The following is a 26,884-nucleotide window of genomic DNA, read 5'->3' as shown; positions in this document are numbered from 1 at the left end:
ACGTTACTGTAGTTCCTGGAGGAGCCTGCCAAAATGACACCTCCACATCGTTATAGTTTTAAACTGACCATTGTTGTGGTTTATTGTTCCTCCCCCCTGTGAGTCGGGTGAGGTGACAGTCATTTGGTCTGTCCACTGTGGGTGGTAAAGCTGTCTGTGAATGTGTGTAATTAGCGTTTCTAATAGCTTAACTATCAGTGTGTTTGTGTTTCAAGGGACTTAACAATGTGAGACAAACCCATTCACCTAAAAGTGTGTGTGTGTGTGTGTGTGTGTGTGTGTGTGTGTGTGTGTGTGTGTGTGTGTGTGTGTGTGTGTGTGTGTGTGTGTGTGTGTCAATGGCAACAAAGCATTGCTTGTTTATGACAGTATGTGATAAAACACCAGAACACATAAGCTCTCTACACAATCATTTCTGTGTAAAAGTTGTTTATTTATTTATTTTTTAGAATTCATGTGAAAAATGTCACTTCCTGCATCAAATTGGACCAATTTCATACATCATTTTACAGATTATCTTGACACACGCAGGCTGCCTATTGTATCGGACAGACGTTGGGCTCGGCGTACAGGCGAGGTACACACAAACATGCCAGTTTCAGTACTTTGGGACATCTCAGGCTGCGCGCTCAGTGGAGCAGCACATTCCTCCAGTTGCATGTTACAGAGATACCAGCGACCCAGCTGCACAACAGTACAGGGGGGAAAAAAGCAACTTTTGACTCTTTTTTTTTTTTAGATTAACAAGCAACCCCCATTTCTGTTCCCGTGCCCTCCTCTAACGCACTGAACTGTGGTAGTGTTAAATACACACACACATGCACACACACACACACCTCTCACCGGGGAGAAGTGAAGGGGGCAGTTTTTGCTGTATAATTAACTCGGTAATCTTCAGAGGACTGCGCCTCACTCCTTCCCTGTCTCTCACACACACACACACACACACTTCTCAGGTACATTAACTGCCAGCCTTGCATGAATATTTAACATGTTTGGGGGTCTGTGTGTGTGTGTGTTTCCGCTCGGGGCAGTTGGGGATTCTTTTTTTCTTTTTGGGTGGCGGGGTGGGGGGGGTTGTATGTTAGGGTGGAGCGTCACAGCCCATGTCCTGTGTTCACTTCATTAGAGTTTAAATGGTCTACAGGGAGATTGCGACTGCCTTTCACATTACACAGTTCACTCACAGTTACTCGTACAACCACATCCCTCCACAATGACCCACACACATACAGTACAAACATATTCTCACATGCTTTCTTTCCTCACACTTCCAACACTAACAAACATATACTGTACTGTATAAACCACTCACAACCATTCACAAGTGCAGATGTGCACATGGCATAAACAGCATGTGGTCATCATTTTTGATTTTTTTTGCTTGAATATCTACTTTTCATACAGTTCACTGCTATAAATCATCCAGTCATCACTCATCCCAGCACAAATAAGCCGACAAATCTTTTTCTCACTCTCGCATACACATACATGCAAACACAAACGCCTGCAGGGAGCTGTGCATGATCACCCGTCTGGGCTGTAAAACCCTCCTATATGCAGTTTTGTCTTTGCATCAAGACAGAGAATTGTTTATGCATCCATCAGAGGTTGAGCTTAGCTCATTCCAACTCGCCAGGAGATCATATGACACACTAAACAGACACGCAGCACACACAATAGCAAGGCAGGGCCTGCAGCCAGCAACAGGTTTACGAGTCCTTCATGTGAGTCTGACTCCCTGCCTTTGATTTTTCCACTCTGGCAGCGTCCCCTAAAGGTCTCTGGCGCAGCCCTCACGGGTTAAACTTCACAAAAGTAGCAGAGTGGTCTGCAGGTTGGCTCCTCATCATACAGTCACTGCGGGGTATTTCTGGTCCCCGGTGACACTTGACCCACCGGTGGGAGGAGGGCAGGGGGACTGGAGGGGTCTGTATCCTCCCTGAGTGGGGTCCATGAAGGCTGCGGCAGGGTGGGCGTAGCCGATGTACTGCGGGTGAAGAAACTGTCCCTGGTGAGGCATGATTTGCGTGGCCTGCTGGCAGTTGAGCACGGAGAAGTTAGTGGGCATGTTGACGAAGACGCTGGCATCGGGGGGCAGGCAGCAGGAGGCCTGGGCCCGCATGAGGGCAGGGGGAGCGGGGCGGGGTGCAGCGGGCGGGGCAGAGGAGCTGGACGAGGTGGCTGTACTGGACTGGCGTGACGATGAACCCCTGGAGGTCCCCGTGCTGGCCATCATGGGGATGGTCTCCAAAAGGCGGCCACCGCCCGGCCCTCCTGTCGCACCTCCTGAGGACAGTTCCTGTTTGGGCCGGAGGCAGCGGCAGCAGCACACAGCGACCACTGAGCCCACCAGGATGAAGGCTACAAACACCGAGCCCACGATCAGGAACGGCACATAGATGGGCACTACAGAGAGAGAGAAAAAACAGCTGTCACATCTGCTTTTGTGGCAAAACATTGACTTCTAGGTTGAACATTAAACTTCAAAGCAGTACTGCCTCACACACAATCGTCTTGCTTCCCTTCACAGTAAAAGCTCCCACACCTGAGTAGACATTGAGTAAGACGGTGAAACAAAAGGTTGAGCAGAGAGGAGTGTTTGGATTTGGGTAGAAGAATGAGAGGTGCACTGCGACTGAGTCCCCAGGGAGCCCCGGGCTCTCATTAGCAGTTATTAACTTTGTTTTGATCTGTTTTAATCCTCAGCACCCTGCTGTGTCCCCAGCCTCCTCGACCCTGTAGACGTGTGTGTGTGTGTGTGTGTGTGTGTGTGTGTGTGTGTGCGTGCGTGCGTGCGTGCGTGCGTGCGTGCAACGGTGACATTCTTAAGCCCGGCTGCCAGCAGATATTTGTGACCCTTCTTTTTCTTCGGCTATTTATGATCAACCCTTTGAAAATAAGTTACTCAAGTTGAACTGCAGTACTTGGCTTGTGTTTAAAGAAGGGTATTAAAGTTGACTGATTTAATGTAGCTGAATCGGAGCTCATTCAGCCCTTTAAATCAAATGAGTAAGCCAATTTCCTCTCACTGACCTGTTCTTTCTTTTTGTTGAAAACAGCAAATCAGACTCGCAAGAAAGTACTTGAGTAACTCTCACAATTCCACCAGTCATTCTGATTTGTTGGGTCTAATACTGAAAGCATTATTAAAGTTAAAAATCCTGACATTTTTATCTGTTAAGATCTCAGTTCCAGGTTCTGTAAATTTGCTAAGTGAGCAGGAGAAGCTCCAACAGTAACTTTGAAACATGATCAACAATAACTTAAGAAGAAATAACAGCGTTCTTTGTCTTCCAATTTCACCTTGTGGCCGAACAGCGGAGGCACAGAGTGAATGTTTTTGGCAGAAACGGGGTGACCGGCGAGATGAAGTCACTTCTGAGGTGTTTTTTCTCTCTTGTTCATTTCCCATGCCTGCTCGCACAAACACCTTACAAACACAATAACGACTACATTATAAGTGATCGGTTGTGTTTTATTGTTCCCACAGGGTGTACTTATTTCCTCCTCTGAATGTGCCCATGTGTTATGAGGTGTAACTGTATGCCAAAGAGAGAGAGGTGGAAACCCGGCTCCAGTTTCCTTTTGTCTCTTTGAAATACATCCATACGGCCTTGAGAAACTTTTTTCAAAATGCTCATCAAAAGTAGCAGGGTATTAAAAGGATTAGTGCATGAAACGTGTTAAGCTAGGGGACATTCATCAACTGAGGCGGTAAGACCGAGTGACAAAAGACACAGGCCAGCAGCGAAAGAGGCCGAGACTTGGTGACATGAAACAAACGAGGACCTTGACCCGTCTGCCTTTGACAAGAAGTGGTGTCGACTTCAGAGGCTAATGTACCTCACAGCTACACACCTTCCAGTCAACAGGTTTTAACAGGAACTCTGTTATGGCAACACATATATAAGTTACAAGCACAGAAATGTCCCAGGAACTGCCCACTTTTCCTGCACTTATAAGGCCTCCACCTCAACATCTCTGCTTTCACTCCCTTTTTCTGAACAGCTGATGAGGATTAGTAATTGCAGAATTGTTTGTCTTGTTTTACTTCACTTCAACTGCAGAGCTCCTTTTCCAAAACTGTAAATCTGTGATGGTTAAAACACCACTTAAAGTTCAGCAAATAGACCGCAGTGAAGAAGTACTCAGATCTGTGTGCAAGTAAAAAACACCAATAGAGCAAATCGAAAAGAAATACTTCATTACAAGTAAAAGTCAAATTTGCAAGAAGTATCAAAAATAAACAAACTCATTATGCAGAAAAAGGCCCTAAAGGTGACAAGATAAATCTGGGATGTTGCATGTTAGCAGCTCTGAGGCTGTACTTTGAGCTAAACGCTAACATGCTCATAATAGCTCATAGTTCACCATTTGTCTTTAGTGTGTTAGCATGTTAACGACTAAACATAGCTGAGGCTGATTGGAATGTCATAACTTTTGCAGATATTTGGTCATTAAACCAAAATATTGGACAAATTAAAACTTTGACTTTATGATGACACTAAATGAAAAGTAAAGCTATCGCAATTAATACTGAGGGAGACATGTAATCAATCAAATTTGCTGACATTTCAATTTGGACTGACCGACCAACTATGCCATCAATAAAATGTGGTTGAAAACTAAACTTTGCTGGACACATTTGTACAACTTATTTTTACTTTTAATCTATGTTTTTTCATGAAATGTTGGAAAACCTTTCCTCTATTGAGCTTTAAGCAGTTATTTAAATGTAATCATCTCTCTTTTGGGAATTGCTAACAACTCATCATCTGAAATGGGTCAAAGTGCTCAGAGTAGCCACTGGACCCACTGGTTTAATATTTAACAATGTATTGTACTTTATAAGCTAATACATGTTGTTTATGCAAAATCTTAATGCATAATAACTACAGCTGTCAAGTACATGTAGTGGAGTAAAAAGTACATTTCCCTCTATTCAAGTAAAAGTCAAAAGTAGCATAAAATAGAAAGTACAAGTACCTCACAACTGTACTCAAGTAGAGCACTTGAGTAAATGTACTTAGTTGTTTCCACTGCTGAGCTTGCACATACTTCATCTGAAGAACTGTTCTCACTTTGTCAAATTTATCTTTTAACTGTCTGCAATTGTTTTTTACAAAGGACGTTATTTCCTTACCACTTGCTAAGGTGTGATGTTCTCATTTTGTGCACATGGAGGTTGAACCCCTTATTGTTCCCTGTCACTCCTCCACACCTGTTGCTGCAGTTAGCTGCAGCCCCCCTCTCTCTTAAGCTCTTGTTTTGGGCACAGTCTTTGAGGCTGTGCTGGCTGGACTCTCCCTCGTCTCTCCCACGGGATTTCTCCTGTTCCTAAATACCATATGTTCCTTCATGTTGAGCACATTAATAATTTCCTGCCTGTTATCCATTGACAACACAGTGTGTTTCTTTCCCGGATGATTAATAGGCTGCAAACATATGAAAAATGAATGAAATACACAAAGTGAACTTCCTCTTTTCCTCGTGAGGAAAAAGCTGCTTTTATTCTTTAAATTATTTTGGCTGGAGGCCACTGGGTGAAATGTATACCTCTTCCTGCAATGATAAGGCATGATTGTTTTAGCAAATGACAGATTATAGCTAGAGGTCCAAAAGAGGGCATAATATCCTTCAGGGAAACATGAAGTAAGCCTGTGTTGCCTTTCTCTCTGATGTCCAATATTTGCTCTACTTTCCTGAGTGCTGGTATCTACTTGTTGATCTTTTATTAAAGATATGAAGCAGCTTCAAGAGGCTTTATGGCAAATGAATCTATGGGAATGTAAGCAATGATGAATGGGGAGCCATTGTGGAAAAAGAAGACGTATTGTTACCTAATCCACTATGTCAATTTGACATTATGGGTTATACTTTGCCCTTAGTTTGGTAATGATGCCTCTCTTTAATACAGTTTATACATGTGTGTATGTGAGTGTCTCGTTTTAAGCAGCTCCAAGTGAGAATCCCCTGAAAGAGCACAGACACCAGAGAGACTACAGTGGGGGACTCCACGAGCCTGGCAGGAAATGATACATAACGCGATTTGTGTGTGTGTGTGTGTGTGTGTGTGTGTGTGTGTGTGTGTGTGTGTGTGTGTGTGTGTGTGTGTGTGTTTATTTTTTATGAGCAGAGCTGTCATCGCCTTTGGTGAGCCACTGTCCAAGATCCGGTCAAGTCCAAACTTGATCCCCGTGGGGACAGCGTGATTTGAGCCCGCGGTCCCTCTCACACTGGCCAGAACAAACACAGCTATTTATAAGTGCAGCATGGCACAGTTTGCCATTTGTGAGTGCAGTTAACTGTTTTTTTTCTCTGCTGCTGTCTCCTGTGCAGCTGTCGTTGCCAACAGGGATAGGCAGCAGATGAGTCTTTTAACAGGGAGATACTGGGGGACTGTTGGGTTTATGAGGGGAAACCGAACCGTGTAATAAGTCTGCAATTTACAATATCAAATTTAAGACATTCTGTGCATGCACCCCTTGGGGCACGGGGATCAACATATTTGTATTAATGTATGAGTCACTTTCAATTACACTAATTGGAATAAACCAAAAACAAAGATTCAGCAGTGGTGTATTGTTGTTTTAACTGTTATTCACAAGTTTTTGTATACTGTGATAACTGATTATCAACACATTTGTGGTGCAAGTTGCTGTAACAGTAGAAGTTAATACCTGCACCGGAGTCCTTGTTGTCCTTGCTCTCTGTCCCGGGCTCCTTAGCCTGCCGGTCGTTATCGCAGCTCCCTTGATCCAGCCGGGCCTCCGTGCTGGAGCAGCAGTAGCGCAGCTCGCATTTCCCGCAGCAGATGATCGCGTCCTCTGCGTCGATCTTCTCCGGACACTGGAAGCCTTCCTTCCACGCGCCCTGGGAGTCGTGCCAGCCGTGGCAATACTCCCCACTTGCTTTCACGTCGATAATAACCAGGAGTAGAGTCACAATCGCGGTGACGGACATCGGGAAACCTCCTCCCCACATCCTCTGCCAGGTGGCCCGCGCACTGAAAGAGACAGAGGGGCTTTCACTCCCCGCGTCCAACCTGGTGGGGAGAGTGATACAGTGGATCGGTGCGATGCGGGGAGCTGAGGGGATGAAGTGAGGGAGCAATAAACCACTTAGAAGCTGTCATTTGTTAGAGGAATCCCGTGCGTAATTCAGATCCAACGTCTCCAAAAGTGACTCCACAGTGTGGGTGATTATCCAAGAGTTGTAGAAGATAAAACACGAAGAGGTTTGCTATTGAAAGTAAAATTCTAACAATAATTCTCCATTTGTAAACCTCTTGCTAAAAAGACTAAATTGTCTCCTCTGGCACCACAGCGAGGTTGTTCATGTCTCCGGACTTTTCAAATGACTTTCCACAAGGATGCAGAGAAACCAACACTTGTAGCCTGATCCATGCTGCTGTCACTCCCGAGACCCCTCACAGCCAGCCCCGTGCGCAAAGATAAGATTTCAAACTTTTGTAGCTTGGTCTGCATTGTTGAGCGTCAGAACTCAGTCAGTCAAGTCTGGGTCAGTGTAACCCGATTGAACTAAAGCGCGCAGAGTCTATCCAACTTTGCGTCAGAGTGAGAGGGGCGTGTAAAAAGTCAGATGCAAATACACGACCTCTTAATCGAGCAATAAAAACCAAGTTGGTCAAGAAACAAAAAGTAAAACACAACTTCCGATTGTAAATGTAAAAATAAAAGTCTAACTAGAATGAAATGTGCAAGTTGAAACTTTCTAGAGTGCTTTTAAATAAAGTGGCCCAATAAATGATGACTAAAATAAACAATTCAAATAATTTATTGTATGGAAAATGTGATCTTTTTCTAGTGTCTTCCATACCTCAATTGTATAGCTTTATACATTTTCAACTTTATCTTTTGTTCTTCCAGGTCTACTTCAGAGACGTTTGATTGGCTAGACTATCAATTATGAATATATTTGCTGTCAACCACTTTCATTTGTCAATCTCAATGCAAGCCCTCCCCATTGCTTTATTTTTTTCTTACTAAAACATGCTTTTATTTTGAAATCAAGCTACGTTATTTCTGGTTGAATATTGTTGCTGACTTGACGCAGTTTCTCAGACCATTACACATCAGATATTCGCTTGGCGCAATTGCACCGAAATTCAGTTAAACTTTTCCGGGCTTAGCTTGGTAGTCGACTTGTGAAAAGCATCTGAGAGTTTAGCAGTTTGAGTCTGCGCCTGCAAGCATCCCTCCTCACCCATCACCAACAGGGGCAGCGTTCACCAGCATTTACGCACATGGTGCCAATGCCATCTAGTGGCGTTGCCAGATCTTTGCTTCTTTGCAAACAACTGGCAACATCACTAGATACACGTTAAGGCTAAGCTAAGATCACTTACTTGAGTATTCCCATCAGTTCTACTTAATAATTCTGCTGCACCACATCTTGGAGGCAGATCTATTTTTTACTACATTCAATGTATGACTTATTTGAATAATGCTTTATTATGAACGGTGGTGGAAAATAAATATGTAACTTATATTTACTCACGTATTTTTAAGTACCTATTCTTTATTATTTACAATTTGAGGGTTAGGAAAGCCTCTAACAGTACGTGCATAAGCACAGGTTCTTAAAATGACCTCCACCCCAGAGAGCTGCAACTGTAAAAAGCTGGTTTACAGTTACGTGGCAATTCATCTCTAAACAAATATAAACATATAGTAGTCTATATCTTGCCCATACAACGTCTGAATGCAGGACTTTTGCTTGTAAGAGGCTATTTTTACACTGTGGTACTGCTGTCTAACTGTCTGACCACTTCTTCCACCACTATGAACTACACTACCCAGCAGCTTATAGCCTTAAAGCAGTTAGCTCCCGTTCAACAAGCTAGCTACAACATTAAATACAGCTTCAAGCGATGTACATCAGTAATAATGATTAGATGATATCCTCTTGACGGCTTAACGTGGTCTATATTGCTGTATAATGTATACTTTTATTTTTGATAAGAATTCCTCTTCCACCGCTAAACGATCCTTGTCCGCCAATACTTCATTTCCCATGATGCTCCACTGTGAAGCGTTAGCAACAGTACAGGAAGTGGCGCGCAACTGTTGAAAAACTGTCCCACAACAAACTGAAGAGGAGATGTTGACGCTGTTAAACTTTGTCAACTTTTGAGCGGTTGTGGCAAAGTTATAGACAACCCGAAGAGCTTTTCTTATACAACTAACAGTAGCTTCGTAACGTGTAACGTAAGTGCTATTTCAACATTTGGCTAGCTTTGCATTAAATCACATTTTAGCTAGGTTAACGTTAAGCAAGTTGTCTGTGAACAGATGTCGTTCGTGAGAGGTGGACGGCCACAACAACACGCCAAAGGTAAAAGGCCTGTTCGACCCAAGAAAGCAGCAGCAGCTCCCAAAAAAGATTGGGTGGTGAGTACTGACATCACCTGCTGACTAGAAAAGCTCTAAAATACATTATAAAGCCAGTAATAGTGTTTTTTTTTTAATGAAGTAGCTTAGAGTTATGCTGCACAATTCCACATATTCCACTTATTTTTGCTGTGAACATTTTCCCTCATGAAGTGATCTTCTCTTATTCCTTACCTTTTTAAATTCACAAAATATAATTTCTTAGTTTTGAAAGCAAATGAAGTAATGTCAACCCACTCCTGGTGGTTTCAGAGCACCGTCAACGACCTGTCTGTGCACAAGCTGTCGCCTGCAGAGCTGGTGAGGTGTTTGTCAGTGTGACCGTGTACAACTGAGAAGCAATTCATACTGTCATACTATGTCTTATAACAGCACGTGAACATCATTTTAGTGAGTCGATGGTACTGTAAACTGTAAAACCAGGTATTTTTCTGCCTCAGAGTCATCGGCATGAGATTCACAAGTCTCACAACAAGGCAGCGGCTCAGTGGGAGCTGAGAGAAAAAGCCCTACAGCGCCGTTTCAGACCCGCCGGGAGCCCTGCACCTCTGGACCGCGCCAGCCTCAGCATCATCAGAGAGGTACGTGGGATGATGAGTTCCCGTTACTCTTCGTGGCTCCTTTTGCTTTCTCAGTGTTTGTTTGTTTTAGAGGAACTATAGATTTGTGTTTTACTGCTGCAGGTGTTCTCTGACAAGCTGCTGCTTCAGGATGTGCTGGCTCGCTCTGACAGAGCCATGGCTGTCGTCAAAGACTTGTTTGGAGACGCTCCACGCAGGCAGACTGGTATAAATCTTCTCATTCGCTGTTGTTGTATCTATAGATACATTGAGACAGTGCTAAGTGAATACAACATGCGTTCCTTGTTTCTAGACATACAAGCGGAAAGCTTCCCATTTCAGATATTTAGTTTTCCAAGAAGATTGGATGTTTATTACTAAACTAGTATTTCTCTTCATCATTTCTTCATGAGATTTTAAGGATTTTTGGGGTTGTTTACAGAGTGTTTATGTATTTCTGCAGGGCACCCCAGTGTGACGATGGCTCCAAACTGTGACTCTGACTCAGAACTGCCTGTGCTCCAAAGACCAGATCCTCCAACTCATCTGTCACTGCTCAGCCAGTCTCTGATGGACCCACAGGTGTGTGTGTGTGTGTGTGTGTGTGTGTGTGTGTGTGTGTGTGTGTGTGTGTGTGTGTGTGTGCGTGCCAAGATAAAGCCATACATGTGTGGTTTGTTACTTCACGTTTCCATCAGCTTTCATCCGTATATGTCTATTTTCTTCCCAAATCACAATTTACCTTCTTGCAGATTTTGTTCCGTATTAATGTGTGAAATGTTTCCTTTCAGGCTCTTAATGAACTTGAAGCTTCAGAGGAAGACTACAGTGATGAAGATAGCTGTCCTACTGGCAGTTCAGACTACCATGTAATCCATAGGTAATGCCTGTGAAATATCGTACCTGCAAACCAGTACCATTCATCACAATCTGAGATAAGAAACTGACTGGCGTTCCTTGTTATGGGGGAAACATAATACATGCAGCTGTTGCTTTTTACTACTCATGTTTCTGATTCAACTGACACACTTACATTGCTTGTGATACTTTTCTTTGCAGGGTCAATGTACGAAAAATTAAGGCACAGTCTCGGGGTAGGGTGATACGGCAACAGAAAGTCCGTCGTCCTAACTCTGAGCAGGCGGACGGGGATAACGTTCCTGTAACGCCCTGCACATCAGGCAGAGCTCCAGCCCAAACAGGTAGGATAAAAAAAGAGGACAACATTTAAGATATGCATTTCATGCAGTCATCACGATTTCTTTGCATATAAACTCGTCTCACCTGGTTTCAGCTCTCAATGCAACAATGGCTGTTCAGCGTGTTCGGTCCAGACAAAGCCAGTCAGAGGAAGGCATGGAGGAACCGTCAGTCCTGGTTTCTCAGGTCCTGAATCCTGAGACGTCTCTCAACCAGTCAGGTAATATAAGAGAGGTATCTGTGTCTTCATAATGTGTCTCTCTGCGTCAGTGTTCCATGCTATGAACTGCTTAATGCTGCAGTAAACAGAGGAAATGAGTGTTCCTCTGTTTGTGTTAATCAGGCAGAATGAGTCGTCGAACCAGCAGGAACAGGAAGTGTGGTTCTCAGAGTTCAGCGCTGGACGGCTCCTCTGTGGCCTCTCTTAGCGGGGACCAGTCCAGTCTGGGCCTGTTGCAGACCATGCTGGGTCAGGTGGAGGCTGACTTGGATACTCTGATTCCTGCCACTGCACCAGCTTCAGCACAGAGTCAGAAGAAGAAGGACAAAACTCAAGGCCTCACTGGCTTCTCTGTCACCTTGGTCTCCACTCTGGGGCGTTTAGTGCACCTCCTCAAACAGGTACTGTAACTGATCCAATGAGGTATTCATTAAACACAAACATGGTCATTCCTGGCTTTGTTGTTGCGTCCTTCATTTCATGACACCTGTTGACCGTAACTGTCTCCAGAGAGAAGAGGAAGCTCAGGAAGAGGCTCGAGAGAGGAGCAGACTGGAGGAGGTGTTGAGTGAGCAGCGCGGGCTGATCGATGCGCTCACTGCCGAGACGATGACTCTGAGAGAAGAGGCCGCCGCCCTGCAGGTGAGACGGAGCTAACCGCGCAGCCTGACGCCACTTTGTTGTCCAGATTCCAACTGTGTTCGCCTGTTTTCCTTCAGGCTGGGTTGCAGCTGCAGACAGCAGAGCTGGAGCAGAAGTTGGACACAGTGGTGTTGTTGATGGGGGGACTTGGACTACTGGAGGCGCACATTGACCCAACCAAGGAGTCTGATGCCAAAGCTGCAGGTTCATACAGCGTGTATTTGTCTGTGCATGGATATTTGTGCAGTAAATTGTACATAATTGTTATTTTTCATGTTGTGTACAGTTTGTCAGTCTGCACCAGTTGCTGAGCGAGATCCTGAACAACGACAAGTCTCTCCTGCTGTCTTGCTCTCCCCTCCTCGACAGACAGACAACTGGCAACCAACTCCTGGTAACAGCCGGTTTCTTTTTTAGTAATCTGACTTCACTTGTGTGCCATCTTACTCAATCAGCTGTAAGACGCCTAATTTCGCTCTCCCCCACCTCTTCTTCAGTGACTCATCCTGTACCGCCGCACCGGGAACTTCCTCCCAAAGATGTCCTGCGTTCCCGTAAGGACGTCCGCTCACACAGTTCAGCCTCCAGCCTCACCAGCCTTCCTCTCACCAGCCTCCCCTCTTCTTCCTCATTATCGCTGACCTCTGACTCCCTCGACTCACAGCTCTCTCCAGAAGTCATGCTGGCAGAGATCGCTCAGCTGAACAGACAGAACGAGCTGATCAGGGCCCAGTTTAGCCGGGCTAAGCGCCTCGCGTCAGGGGCCGAAGAATCATCGAACGGCAGCAACGAGCAGAGAAGGAGCATCACGGGGAGAGTCACGCCCCAAAGTGTTGGAGAGAGGAGGATGTCAGCATCCAGCAGCACGGGGAGAAGGAGTCGGCATGTCCAGGCTGCTGGAGGAGAGCAGTTGATGAATCAGGTGAGATTAAAAACAGACATTTTCTCCCTGAGATAGATCAGTAAACCTTTTCTGTCTGTTAGCCTTTCTATATTGGGTAGTTTGAAACTCAAGAAACACACATTAATCCTGTTTTAAGGGGTGATACTGATTTGTATCTCCCGTCTTCTTGCTCAGGCAACATCACCGAACACCCTCCATGTGAGCAGTGTGGAACAGCGCCTCCTGGAGCTAAACAGACAAAGTGCAGCGGCGAGGGGTCGCCTGCTGGAGCTTATCGAGCAACAGAAGCAAAGCGTTACAGCCAAAGCTTCTCCCTCCAATTCCCCCATCCCTCCCTCGGCCTTCAGCCCACATTCAGCAGGTACGATGGGTCAACACGACGCGCTCTGTCCATCTGTGTAATGGCCTGTCTCTAAAAAATATACTTGTATCATATTCTCAGCTGGAGGAGGAAGTCCTGAGTTGTCAATGCCCCTGCCTGAACAGGAGCTCCTGTCACAGACTGGTGGTGTTGAGAGACGGTGAGTTGCTCTTTTAGAGGATGGGGATGTTTCCTCATGACGGATGGGAGTTAGTTTTCCACATGCTTTGTGGTTCTTGCTAGTTAACTGGATTTTCTTTCAGTTTAACAGACTGTTTTCATTTTCTTTGAAAACTATTTTCTTGACACATTCTTATTATATTTTTGTGCTGCAGATCTGCTGGTTCTGAAATGTCTTTTCACAGTCTTGACGGAGAAATGAGGGATGGAAAAACACAGGTACACACACACACACACACACACACACACACACTACTGATTACATGGAAGTACTCAGGTTTCTCCAAACTGTTACCTCTTTGGTCTATAACGTCTTTTCTTTCTTTTTTTAACAGATGGAGAAACAGAGAGAGAGAGAGGGGTGGTTCGCCTTGTCCGCTCATGTGAGATGACAAGAGGAGTAATTCGTCAACCCAAGCTGCTAGTATTTTATCTAAACATACATTTTAAATGACTGAAATAAACGTGTTTTAACTTTGTTTTGTCCTCACTGTTTCGTAGCACATGTTGTTATACAGAACTCTATAAATCTATGTGTCATAGATGCTTGTTTAAATCATATGTTCCTTTTTTTACCTTCTTTAAAGTGCACCTATCTCAATTATTACTATCCTATTTGTTTATTTAGTAATCCTTCACCAATACAAGTGTTAGTTTACGAGGCCAGGTGTTGCACTGGTCCCCTAAATCTTAGCCGCATCTAATCCTGCATGAAGGTCCAAGCTAAGCGTCGTCTGTCTCTGTGGTTTGGTTTGGTTACGGTCTGCTTTCATGACTTTGAGGCATGTTTTGATATCACTTAGTGTGTTTGTGATGAACTTGTGCTTTTCAAAGGGAGAAGGGAATTGCATGCCAATAAGTCACAGAGCAATAGGAGCAAGAGGGGAAAAAGAGTTGCTCAAACCCACTCAGTGTTCTCTGCTGTGGCTTCAACTAACGCATGGCCTCTCGTAGCTATTTATGGTACACACACACACACATACACACACACACACCTCTCATATCTGAAGTCTTTGCTTACCTCGACCTCTGTGGTCTTAAAAATCATCTTTTTTTTCTTATGAATTTATACAGACAATTTAGTTCAACTGTGATTTACTGGATCATGTAAATATATGAAACAACAGTGCCTTTTCTCTTTCTTCCTCAATCCAAGACTATGACTCATGTCTTGCTTTTCCACATACTTCTGCTTTTGTCTCCAAGTACATTTTTACTACTTTGTAATCTAGTTTACTGTAGCCTGGCAGCATCATGACAGACCTGCAGGATTCTCCACCACCAGTTTATGTTGTGACTCTCTCATTGACTGATGCATTCCTCTTGTCATTCATGTTATTCGTCTGTGTTTGTAGGAGAAAATGCTGCACTGCAGTGCAAAGTCAGCAGATGGCAATCTGGAGTCATTCAGTAGAGAGAGAGAGAGAGCTGGACATCTCTGGTGCCTTTCAGACTGCAGCAGGTAAAACAGACACGATCAAGAAACTACTTTGAATACTTAAACGAAAGTCGATGTCAAGTGGTGGCCAACTTTTTCTTTTTCTTTTGTAATACAGTTGACAAATGCTGAATTAAAAGGAGGAAGCAGAGAGCAACAAACATGTCTGGCTTAACTTTCTAGCAGATACATAAAGATTCAGGGTTAACAGCCCCCGGGCCCCTCGTTGTTTAAATGTGTGTTGACCCCCCCCCCCTCAGGGCGTACATGTAAAGCATTAGCTGACCACTGGGGCCCCCGGACCCCACGGTACAAACATCAACCCCTTGGTACGTACGGTGCATGCTTACAACAAGAGCCTCTCAGAGAGTACAGTGCTGTACACCTGAGCCACTGGTAACTGAGCTTAGTTGGATTGTGTGTAATAAGTCAAATGCCATCCTTCAGCTGTAAAATGAATGGGTATAACAGCTGGAATTGAACCAGGGATGTTGTGGTTACATGTAATGCCTCTTAACCACAAGTCGCCCCTGGAACAGGACTTCTGTGACTTCTCCCATTCATTGACTGCTCCTCCTTGTGGCCTTAACTAAGTGGTCGTGAGCGGACTCATTTCCTCTTCAGGTAGTGTTTGTTGAGGGTTTTAAGGTTTCGGGGGTGACGCTGGAGTAGGAAAGAGAGCACTTGAGTTTTCCAGTGAGTCAGGAGTGCTGTGTGAGCAACAACAATGGCCAGCAGGGAAATCAAAAGGAGTAAATATTGCAGATAATAACAGGATGGAGGCATAAAGGGGCCAGGGACAGCCGCGGTAAATGTGGGGTCAGAGGTCACCGTGGAGACTTGGGGGGTGGCGGGCGGGGCTTATTGTGCCCGGCCCGGCTGAGTGAAGGACGGGGTGAATGGAGATTAACCCCACCCCAGTGCCTCTCAATGACCCCCCCCCACACACACACACCACCACCACCACAGGGCATGGGGAAGGTTCCCATGTGACTCCCCCCCCAACACCACCATCTCTATCTGGGCCTCTCTGCAGCTTCGACACACCTCCAATACTCCTCATAGTCACACATAAATCATGTGACTTAAAACAACAATACAACACAATTGATATTTATTCGTTTTTTTCGGTTTTAAAAAGAAACAAAATGATGCACCCAATAAACTGGAGTAAACACACACACACACACACACACACACACACACACACATACAATGACGTGGGGGTGTATTGGGGGCATGGAAGGGGGGGGGTAGTTTTCTTTACTCATTTAAATCTGCCCCCACTTCACCTCAGTGAAGGAGCCTGAAGTCACTCAGAAAAACACACACACTAAAAGGCTTGTGCACACACTCACACACTGGCTCATACGATCGCCTTTGATAGTGTCCGGAGTGACGTTTCAGATAATCTAGGCTCCTGAGCGACCTGAGGAGGAACTCGTTTATCTCTAGAAGAGAAATGCATTCATAATTCATACTTGCTGTCACAGGATAGATTTATCGTTAAAATGATTGTGTAATAAGCACAAGATATATATATATATATATATATATATATATATATATATATATATATTTAATAATAATTATGCAAAATACTTTTAATCCAGCACAGGGGATTAAAACCACATAGCACTGCCTTTTTTTTTTTTAACATTTATAGTTCAGAGAAGTCATGTCATCTTTATTCTTTATTTCACTTTTCCTTAAATGTTGCAGTGTGGTTATTTTGCCACTAGAGGGCAATATTATTGTACTGCACATCTCAATTTTGAGCTTATGTGGAACTATTTGCAAACTTTTTTTCATAATATTTTATTAATTTTGAGAAAACCACACTGCTCATAACACTAACAACAAAATGAACTAAATGTAAACAAAGCGTTGGTGGCATCGCGTGATGGACTCTATTCCCCCAACTTTTTAAATCGAAAAGGGAAAACAAAAAGATGCTTTCAAATAAACCAGGTTTTCTTGAATGATCACAGCTATTGTGATATCTTAGTGGTTTAATTACCACGTGAGCCACTGGGACATTATAAACACACAGTAGATCTTAGTTTTTATACTAGAAGTGATTTTGTTTTGATACAGTTTATGTGTAGAAGCCATTTTGTGAATTCATTCTGCTGCTTTCTCACCAAAACTGCCTTTAAAATGTCTCAAGTTTTAGAACCAGCATGATGTGACACGTGCGTGACGAGTCAACTGTGTGTGTGTGTGTGTGTGTGTGTGTGTGTCCATGTGAGTGGGTGCCCATGTGCGTAGGAGTGTGCTCCACAGCTGTGCAAGGTTGTGATCTGAAGCAGGCTATTGCTTGCTGTGAAAATATTATTGCAAGTGTTTATTATTGCTTCAGTGTGAAACAGTGGGAGTGTTGTGTGTGCTGCACGGGCTGGTGGAGTACAGAGTGTCTGTGGAGGGGTAGTGGTGGTACTGGTGGTGGTGGTGTGTGAGGAGGGGTGGGGTGGGGGGGGGGTCTCTCCCTTCTCCTCCTCTCTGTTTCCCACCGGACAGCCCCCGGCCCGTGGCCCATTGCACCCTGGGTAATGGGGAGGCCTATTGGAGTTGATTAGTTCCGGCTGGATCCCAGATAGAGTCCTGACAGGCAGGAGAAACGAGCTCTCAGCGTGACCCCCCACTTCCCCCCACACATACCCCTGTCTCAGGCACAATGGGCAAGGCAGGGGAAGGGCTTTTTAAACAACTGCAGCTTCACTCTACTCTGTTGCCCCCCCCAAAAAAAAAAAAAAAACCTCCTTCCAATAGCAGCTATTACTGGGAGCATGTGTGCGTTTTCCTAACTTTTTTCCCCTTTCTCTGTCTGCACACGTAAAAACCAAGCGATCTATCAGCAGCACTATGTCACAAGTCCTTTGATGAATGTTATGGATGCAGCGGGCTCAGTGTGTCGCCTGCAGAATCGGCTGCATACATCAGGATCAGCCACAGTGCATTGTGTGTCCCTGACGAACCATCACATCCACCATGTTGGACACCTGTGGCATAAACTGACATCCATTAGACACATTCCTCAGCGGAGCGGCATCATTCACACACTTTCCCTCCGCAGCTTCATCCTCCCTATCCTCTTTATTTCCCACTCCCCCGCTCCCCTCCTCAGATCCTCTCTTTCTTCTTCTCTCCTTTCCCCTCTCCCCCTCTTTCTCCACACATAATTGATTAAGGGCCGTTTTCATAAATCAATTTGGGACGCACATCAGTCAGCCCTGAATGGAGGAACCCCCCTCTGAGCAGCGGTATTAATCTACCTCAGCATGCCCTGCCACTCTCACTTACACACACACTTACACACACACACACACACACACACACACACACACACACACACACACACAGATCTGTATAGTTTGTTTTCTTTATTTTAGGTTTTTGGCCGTTGCAGGTTGCCAAACATGAAATATGCAAAAGTTTTCAGCAGTTTTGCAGACACTACGACCTGGAACAGGCGATTTGACAGACACATACACACAGTTTCCACTGAGTCTGGACAACGCTCGCTGTTATGAAGAAATTGGAAGAGAAATGTGGGTGTTTCAGGGGGTCGGAGGGGTTGATGGATTAGACGCTACGACAAAAGCAGAGGCAAGCAAAAATAAAAAGTCTTTTTTTAATGTCAGCGAAAGAAGTTAAATTCTTTCCACATGTATTTGCTGTACATCCCTAAACAAACAAATATGTTGTTTGTACACTCAGCAGTCTGTCTCCAAGACGAATGTGTCTTACTGCTGTTTATAATTAAACCGATTTCATTGTCATTACTATTAAGTGACTTCATCTCTCTCTCTCTCTCTCTCTCTCTCTCTCTCTCTCTCTCTCTCTCTCTCTGTGCGCCTCTTTCTCCAATTCAAAGCTGTTGTTTTGAATGTGTTGATATTAATGTAACCATGACACCGCCCTTTCTCATTAGGAAGAAAAAACGTGCCAAGTTGCAATGGATTCTGGGAACATGAGCCTGCAACAGCTGCAAGTGATATGCCTGACTTTCCTCCTCCGCCTAGCTTTTCTTACTCTCTGCCCTTTTTCTCTCTAACTTTTTCCTTCACCTTGATCTTTTGTTCTTTTTTAAATTTTTTATTACCTTCTTTGTACCCCCGTTGCTCCGGCTCTATTTTTTTCTCGTTCTTTTACCTTCCCCCCCCGTCCCCCGTCCCCTTCACTCCGCCGCCTCTCTCCGTGCTCCAGGGTGTTGGCTTTAGTGGTAGTGAAAGCTGCTTTGCCTTAAAAAACAGTTTGTCTTAATGAGACGGGGGGGGCAGGCAGGAGAGAGGGGGCGGAGGGGTCACAGCTGAAGCCAATTGCGGCCCTTTCCTGTCTGAGGTGCTGCTGGCCCGGGTCAAGCTCAGGGTCACGCTGCCTCGTCACTCCGGCTGGGTCCTGGTGCCGGTTCTGATAGCCGCCAGCGTGTGTGTATGTGTGTGTGTGTGTGTGTGTGTGTGTGTGTGTGTGTGTGTGTGTGTGTGTGTGTGTGTGTACAAGACGGCGTGTGTGTTTTTGTACGAGTTAAGAGGAGAGGGGCAAGAGGCACATCTGTTTCTGATCCCCCAGAAAGCATTGCTCTCCGGATCTGGAGGTGCTGGCGTGCCTGTGGAGGACTGCGAAGGAGAGGGCGAGCGAACGGTCACACCATCACAGTGTGTGTCGGGTACGATGTGACCTGTTTTTACAGCCTCCTCCACTTCCTTCCACTGCTGCCTCTTTTACACTTACATTTTTAGAATGTAAGCAAGTTCATGTCCTCGTCAAATATAGGACATATTATATGCCAAAAATGGTTCTGAATACGCCACAGCCAGATGTCAGTTAGCTTAGCTTAGCTTAGCGACTGGAAGCAGGAAATCAGCTTTCCTGGCTCTGTCCAAAGGTATCTGCCTACCAGCACCTCTAAAACTCACAAATTGACATATATTAAGCATATCTTTTGTTTAAGCCTTCTACGAAAACCAAAGTGTAACTTTGAACTATTTCTTGGCCTGGACCAGGACCTTCCCTGAAGCCCCTGCTGGTCATCTGGCAACCTCATGGTGACAACAAGATTTTCTATTAGCATCATTTAACTTTTTAAAGTTATTTTTAAACTTCATTTTGTTGTGCAGTTTCAAAAAAGCAACTATTATGAGTGAATACGTGAGCTTTGAAGGTGCTGGTAGGTGGATTTTGTCACCTTTTGCCAGAACTAGGCTAGCTGTTTCCACCTGCTTCCAGTCTTTATGCTAAGCTAAGCTAACCGGCTGCTGGCTCCAGCTATACGTTTCACTGCACATTAGATCTAATATTACATTTTAGAGTTCTATCAATCTTCTCATCTTACTATTGGCAGGAAAGCAAAAAAGCAGCATTTGAAGCTACTTGATTATTACACTGAGTGAAATATTCAAACCCCAAACTCTTTTCTACATGACTTTTGCATCACCACCCAAAGAGTATTTGGCTGCAGGATGAGTTTCTCGTGACTGACCCTTTGACATGCCAGCTGCAAGTCATGAAGACTATTTTCTGGTCAACATTAGCTTTTTATTTCTGTTTTTAAATTAAGAAACCGACTTTCCGTTTATTAAATAGATCTTCAGACTTTTATGTAATTTGATGAGCCACATTTTCTTCTCTCTCTCTGTCCAGTTTTTGTCTTCTTCTTCTTCTTATCTTCTTCTTCCTCCTCTCATGACAGCACCATCATACCTCGTGCTTTCTTTCCAGTGCTTTTGTTTTGTCTCCATACCTTTCAAGACTTCAGTTTCTTTTTGTGTTATTTATGTTTGAAATGTGCCGTTTGCTAGTATACTACGTGGCGCAGTGTTTTCCAAAATATATTTTTAAGCCACGACCATTTGAAAATATCTCACAACCCTGTTCATAAGCCCCACTCCCCCTTCTTCTTCCTCCTCTTCTTCCTCTTCCTCCTCTCCTCTGTCTCTGACTGTGGAGAAGGTAAGGTTGAGATGAAACGCCACGTCAGTCTTTGAACAGAGCCCGTAAAACAGGCGCATATTAACGAGCATGACTAACAAGCTGCAGGAGCTGGATCACACTGTGCATTACACACACACACACACACACACACACACACACACACACACACACACACACACTCCTCCATCATGTCTTCTGCATGATATAGGTTTCTTTTCTCTCCCTCAATGACTTTTTTTTCTGTCTCTCAGTCGCAGCTTTTCTCCATTATCCACACGTTTCATGCATGATACACTCCAGAGCTGTTTTTAAGTCTTGTTGAATTATTATTTATTTTTTTTCAATGTTGTGTCAAAGGATGATTTCAGTTCACTTCAACGTGGGTCTTTTTTTTAGTAGCCTAGTTTTGGCCACAGTTTTTATCAGATGTGATAAGATAGTAGACCACTCACCAGAGTAATTGCTGAGAACACTGAGTCAACAACAAAGTCTGCAGAAACACGAGAGGTCAGATGATCAGACGTTTAGACATTTAGTCGGAAAGTGATCCTCATTTTACAGTAAAACTACAGCAAGTACATTAGGTCAAAGTTCAACCAGGAAGTCTGTTGGGATGGATAATTACAGGATGTTTTTTCTTTCAAGTCAAGTATTAAAGTGAGATTATGTAACTATATGAGACTGTGTTACCACTTTTAAAAGAATAAAGAACACAATGTTCCTCTTGCAAATGAAAAGTTGAGTTCCTAAGAAATAAAACATTTTGACTTGTGGCCACAGTGGCTGCTGCTCTAGTTACGTAGTCTAGTTTTTCTACATTTGGGGAATAAACTTTTTTGCTTTCTTGCTGACAGAAAGATGAGAAGACTGATACCACTCTCATGGTAGTACAGTAAATATGAGGCTACAGCCATCAACCATTTAGCTTAGCTTAGCATAAAGAATAGAAACCGAGGGAAACAGCTAGCCTGGCTCTGTCCAAATGTGACAAAATGCAGCTACCGGATTAACATCTTATCTATTGAGTGAGATGCTGGGTGGTGGATGTTGTTACCTTTGGACAGAGCCAGGTTAGCTTATTTACACTGGTGCGAGTACTTATGCTAAGCTCACTGGCTACCGACTGTAGCTTTACATTTAACTATGAGAGTGTTATCAATCTTCTCCGATATCTGCCAAACCTTTTCTTTAAATCTGACTCAGGTTTAGAGCTCACTACTTGTTTCCTTCCTTCGGTCTGTTTCCCTTTTCTCTCTTGTTCTTGGTCTGTCTCCATTTTCTTCACTCGTCCTCAGGGATACACACACACACACACACACACACACACACACACACACACACACACACACACACACACACACTCACTTTTGCTATGACAGACACTATTCACCATTTCACAGTCTCAGACTCTCCACCCGACACACCTGAGCCAATAAAGGGGAGCGTTTTTGCCAGGAAAAGCTATTTCATTCTGTCTCTGCCCCCCTCCCCCCTCTCCCCCCTCGGTCCTCCCCCCTAAACTGCCTCCATTTCAGTCCCTGAGGCCCTAAAACGGCCCCGTACTTAACTTCTCCCAAACCCCTGAACACAAGCATATCCACCATTGCCCCCCAACCTTTCTGTTCCCCAACTCCTCTCTGGCTTCATCCCGAGGGCCTTAAGCCGCTGAGCATTTAACTCCTCCCTCCCTCTCCCCTTCCTCCCCATTTTCTCTCTCCCCCTCCAGGCTACTCAAGAGAGGTTCTTTACAGCCCTGTCATCCTTGCCAGAGCAGTAAAAATCACATCTGGAATCGCACTTTACGTTCTACGCTCTCACCCCGTGTTTAAGAAGCCCACCCTCTCTTACCTCCCCCTTCATCCTCCTCCCCCATCCCTTTCCCTCACACACACACACTCGCTGCAAGGGCCACGCCGCAGGAAAAACACTCCCATAACGAGCTACAAACACTGAAATAACACTGTTACCCTAAGTGAGATGTTTCTAATGAGGGCTGGAGAGGAGCGTGACAGAAAGGCACACATTTTGGGTGAGGAGGGGAGGAGGGGAGGAGGAAGGACACTGTGAAACAAGATGCAGGCATGTTGGATTTGACTGTATTCGTCCACCCACACAGGCTGAGGCCATTTTGGATCTCGGTCGAGCTTCAGCTTCCCTCTCTGTGTTCTTTCATAAGTGGAGTTTGTTGTACGACCCCGTGTTCGCTCTTTTCGGCTTTTGTGTGAGAAAGTGTCTCCTGGTCTGAAGCGTGACTATATATACATTTAATAAGGGCCTGTGTGGTGTAGTAATGGGCGGTTCGGCTCGGCTATGGTACAGGGAGGAAATGTCAGCAACAGATAGAGAGCTAAGAGAGCGGAGAGAAAACAAATTGATTCCCTGAAATTGCCACCTCATCTACTCTGATTGAGACTTGTGTGAAGAAACTTTGCTGTAGTGTTTTCATGCACAGTCAGTGTGTGTGTGTGTGTGTGTGTGTGTGTGTGTGTGTGTGTGTGTGTGTGTGTGTGTGTGTGTGTGTGTGTGTGTTCCAGGCTTTTGAACCACTTCACTATCTGTGTGAGAAAGTCTGAGCTATTGTTCCTCACCCTCTGTCTCATTTTTCCTGAACTGGCTCCAGCGATGGATAATAAAGGCTCAAGAAATCCTCCGGCTGTTTTACTCTCCGTCTTTTTACATTTTTTTTACTGTGCAACTTAATCAGGATGAGAGGAAGAGAGGAGGAAAGAGGGGAATGATTGAGGAGGGGGGGCTGGGACGAAGGGGAAAATCTCTCGCATTTTCTGAAATGAAAGTTTTAGAAATGAGAGGAATAACTCCACGAGAGATTGGGTTTCATTTGGAGCTCAGAACCTTTTAACCAAGACCATGTGCCACTTCTTGGCTGGTTTGTGTGTATGTATGCATGTTCATCGTGTGTGTGTGTGTTACGGAGAGACAGAGGGTCAGGTTTCGGCGCTGAGGGGAGGTGCTCGGTGCTGTAAGGGAAAGAGAGCAGTGCTGCGGTAGGTAAATAGGGGGCTGACCCGGGCCTGCTCGTGGAACGCTCTCTTCTCCCTCTGCCAGAATCTTTTTGTTTTGTTTTTGTGTTTTTTTTTCTTCTTTTTCTTCTTCTTCTTCTTCTTCTTCTTCTTCTTCTTCTTCTTCTGCAAGGCTTTGGGGGGTGAGGTGGGGTGAAGTGGAGTTTAGGTGGAGGGAGAATGTGTGTGTGTGGGGGGGGCAGGCTATTAACGAGCACCATCGTTTTTCTAATTAGTGCTTTGGGGAATATTTTCTTAAGGACTGTCGACCCTCCCTGCAGAGCTTTGTAGGGGAGAAATGCGTGTGTGTGTGTGTGTGTGTGTGTGTGTGTGAGAGAGAGAGAGAGAGAGAGAGAGAGAAAGAGAGCGTATGCATGTCTGTGTGTGTGTTTCTGTCTGTGCATGTGTGGACAGTATGTGTGTGTGTATGTGTGTGTGTGTGTGTGTGTGTGTGTGTGTGTGTGTGTGTGTGTGTGTGTGTGTGTGTGTGTGTGTTTGCATTTGTGTTTTCATTCTGCGGTTTTTCCTTTTTGTGCAGAAACTTTGCAGGAACTGACTTTGATTTTCTCTGAACTCTACTTATTCATGACTTTTATAAATGCACACACACCCGTGTCCCGTCCTGAAAGGTATGGATGGACGCACACACACACACTGCCACGCACACACACTCCCAGTTCATTAAATCAAGGGGTTTCAGATCGTCTCTTCTTCCTGTATTCTCAGAACGCAAGAGCAAAGGAAATTTTCCTTTCTCTTTTCTTCCCTCTCAAAACTTTCTTTTCTCCTTTCTTTCCTCTTCTGCTGTTTCTTTTCAGCGAGTCTGCTGCTCTCGTCCTCGCTTTGATCCCCCCTCTTCTTGCCCCCTCCACCCCTCCCAGGGCCTCTAGCCAGCTCACTGGAGCGGTTTCCTGAGTCTGCCCAGATTAATGAGTGTAACTTAGTGTGTGTATGTGTGTGTGAGAGAAGGAGGGAGAAAGAATGCCTCAGTGTACCACAAATTGTGAGTGTGTGAGTTTGCGTACTGTACGAGCCCTTGTGTGTTTCTGTGTGTGTGTGTTTGATCTGCGGTTTCCAAACCAAACTTTATTCTACGGATTCCTTTTTTTCAGAGATCATCAAAGTAAGTGATTCCACAGAAGGCTGGCTTTCACGTTGCATCTGGGCCGTTTTTTAAAAGAATTCCCCAATCACGAGGATGCCGGGATACGTTTGCAATCAAGCAGCAGGCATCTGAAAAAAAAAATGCTCTCAAAACTGTCCTTTGTTGCACCGTGAGGGGTTCAGTTTGTGGAGCTGGGCATGACAACTTCATTCACATACTGAGAGTGTGTGAAACAATCACAATACAACTGATTAGAATTCCTTCATGAAAACACAAAGTGCTAAAAATAATCCCCTGATTGGAGCCATGTGTTGAATTTGGGGAGAGGGGGCTGAGGTGGTGTGTGTGTGTGCGTACATGTGTGTGTGTGTGTGTGTGTGTGTGTGTGCTGCGGTGGGTCGCACAGAAAGGCAGGAGGCAGCAGAGGGTGGGATGAATCAAACCGGAGTGAAAAAACAGTTTGTCTTTTCTCTGAGCTCCGATAATAACGCCACGTGAGTCCCTGCTGCACAGCGTTTATTTACTCTCACAACTCACAGTGTACACACTTTCACTCTCACACACACAAATGCACACATACACTCACTCTGTCGTCAGCACTGCAGACAAACACATACACACAGACGCCTTCCAGCAGACTTACTAATATGGACATAAACATGTAATCACAACCATGCATGGTCCAGTTTCTCTCTCCTGTCCTCCCAGACACACACACATGCACACACACACACACACACACACATGCACAGATGAGAGGAGTGTTGGAGAAGAGGGGGCTCATAATGGCCAGGTGGTTCTAGTTAGTATGTATTCCACCTGAGACCATTTGAAATAAAAGAAAAAAGACAGAATGAATTAGATTTTTTGGCCAAGTCATTTTCCAAGAAATTCAACTTGGGTGGTTCTCATGTGTTTCAGTAAAGTGACATAAAACTGAAAAAAGTGTTACACAGCAACGTTTGGAGTAGAAATTCAGACAAAATGTCTCTTTTTGTGGTACAGAAGTGCATTTAAGTTTTTTCTTAAAGCTTTTAAAGGGTTGCTCCAGTATTTCCCTTCCAAACCTTTGGGGGAAATTTAAAACAAAGTATCTTACTTAAGTATTGTAGTATTGTACTGTTCCTGGTACCTGGTACTTTATTTTTTGTATCACCTCAGTCGAGTTTCCATGCGAGCTAAGCCGATGCTAAAAGTTGGAGATAAAAAGACCCTGATCGGTCAAAGAGACTTATCACTTGTGCGATAGCCAATCATTTTTGAATAGCCAAGCTCTGTAAAAATACGCTGTACACTACACCATACAAATGACAGATGTTCCTCTGTTTGTTTGCAGATGAAAGGATTCAGCAAGTGTCCCATAAAGATGATGCCACGGCAGTTTCCTGCAGCGTCGCTACGACTGAGGAGTTTCTGTCCGCAGTGCAAAACGAAATAGAGGACGTAGTAAAGGACCTGGTGCCAAAAAGTGAGTCGAGTTGAGCGGAGCCGTACCGTGCAGTGAACACCAGCTTTCGTCTCTAGTGTGGGACAAGCTCCAAAAACTCTGGTTCCTACAATTCCCATGATGCAACCTGGTGTCGTTTATCAGATCCTCGAGGTCTGGTAAAAGCCCATGTATTTCAAACTCCAGAGCCCTCGTCACAAATCTGTATGGTCCTCAAGCTTAAACTGAGATAACCTTGGTGACATCACTATGACATCATTAGGGTTATTTGTTTTCACTTTTCGTCCATGTTGGTTATCTACATTTCCATGACAGCAGGCCAAAATCCTGATAAGATCATTTTGTGTGATGTAAAGCTCCTGAGCAGCTACAGTGGGGAAATTGTTTGTCACCACTTTTTTTATCTGCTGCTCAATCACATACAATGAGAATTTTTCTGCATGTTTTGTGCCACAAA

At 44.6% G+C, this 26,884-nt stretch overlaps 2 protein-coding genes across 2 annotated transcripts; one reads left to right on the top strand and one right to left on the bottom strand.

Moving 5' to 3' along the window:
* Positions 1 to 398: 398 nt before the first annotated feature.
* LOC137888785 (protein shisa-2) lies at positions 399 to 7,521 on the bottom strand. The gene is made up of 2 exons (XM_068732276.1): positions 6,684 to 7,521; positions 399 to 2,409 (listed from the first exon to the last, which is right to left on the bottom strand). The coding sequence occupies exons 1-2, from the start codon at positions 6,985 to 6,987 to the stop codon at positions 1,850 to 1,852; spliced, it is 864 nt and encodes a 287-aa protein (XP_068588377.1). The 5' UTR covers positions 6,988 to 7,521; the 3' UTR covers positions 399 to 1,849.
* Positions 7,522 to 9,111: 1,590 nt separating this feature from the next.
* Positions 9,112 to 13,962, top strand: spice1 (spindle and centriole associated protein 1). The gene is made up of 18 exons (XM_068732294.1): positions 9,112 to 9,233; positions 9,318 to 9,416; positions 9,669 to 9,716; positions 9,857 to 9,997; positions 10,100 to 10,202; positions 10,440 to 10,558; positions 10,768 to 10,856; positions 11,036 to 11,178; positions 11,271 to 11,396; positions 11,520 to 11,797; positions 11,907 to 12,038; positions 12,116 to 12,242; positions 12,325 to 12,432; positions 12,536 to 12,960; positions 13,117 to 13,303; positions 13,385 to 13,463; positions 13,639 to 13,702; positions 13,819 to 13,962. Exons 2-18 carry the CDS (start codon positions 9,318 to 9,320, stop codon positions 13,873 to 13,875), a joined length of 2,325 nt encoding a protein of 774 aa, XP_068588395.1. The 5' UTR covers positions 9,112 to 9,233; the 3' UTR covers positions 13,876 to 13,962.
* Positions 13,963 to 26,884: the final 12,922 nt, after the last annotated feature.

Source organism: Cebidichthys violaceus, unplaced genomic scaffold (genome assembly GCF_023349555.1).
Source record: "Cebidichthys violaceus isolate CVI_PGR_0920_01 unplaced genomic scaffold, fCebVio1.0.p SCAF_58, whole genome shotgun sequence".
Taxonomy (NCBI): domain Eukaryota; kingdom Metazoa; phylum Chordata; class Actinopteri; order Perciformes; family Stichaeidae; genus Cebidichthys; species Cebidichthys violaceus.
Note: the sequence above shows the minus strand (reverse complement) of the source record. Positions and strands in the feature narration are given on the sequence as shown.

Bases quoted from the DNA above. Each gene is read 5' to 3' on its own strand.
- spice1 (XM_068732294.1), top strand. From the start codon at position 9,318: ATGTCGTTCGTGAGAGGTGGACGGCCACAACAACACGCCAAAGGTAAA. The intron at 11,179-11,270 runs GTAGGATAAAAA...ACCTGGTTTCAG, and splicing joins CAGAGCTCCAGCCCAAACAG to CTCTCAATGCAACAATGGCT. The intron at 11,798-11,906 runs GTACTGTAACTG...AACTGTCTCCAG, and splicing joins TAGTGCACCTCCTCAAACAG to AGAGAAGAGGAAGCTCAGGA.
- LOC137888785 (XM_068732276.1), bottom strand. From the start codon at position 6,987: ATGTGGGGAGGAGGTTTCCCGATGTCCGTCACCGCGATTGTGACTCTA. The intron at 2,410-6,683 runs GTATTAACTTCT...CTCTCTCTGTAG, and splicing joins CAACAAGGACTCCGGTGCAG to TGCCCATCTATGTGCCGTTC.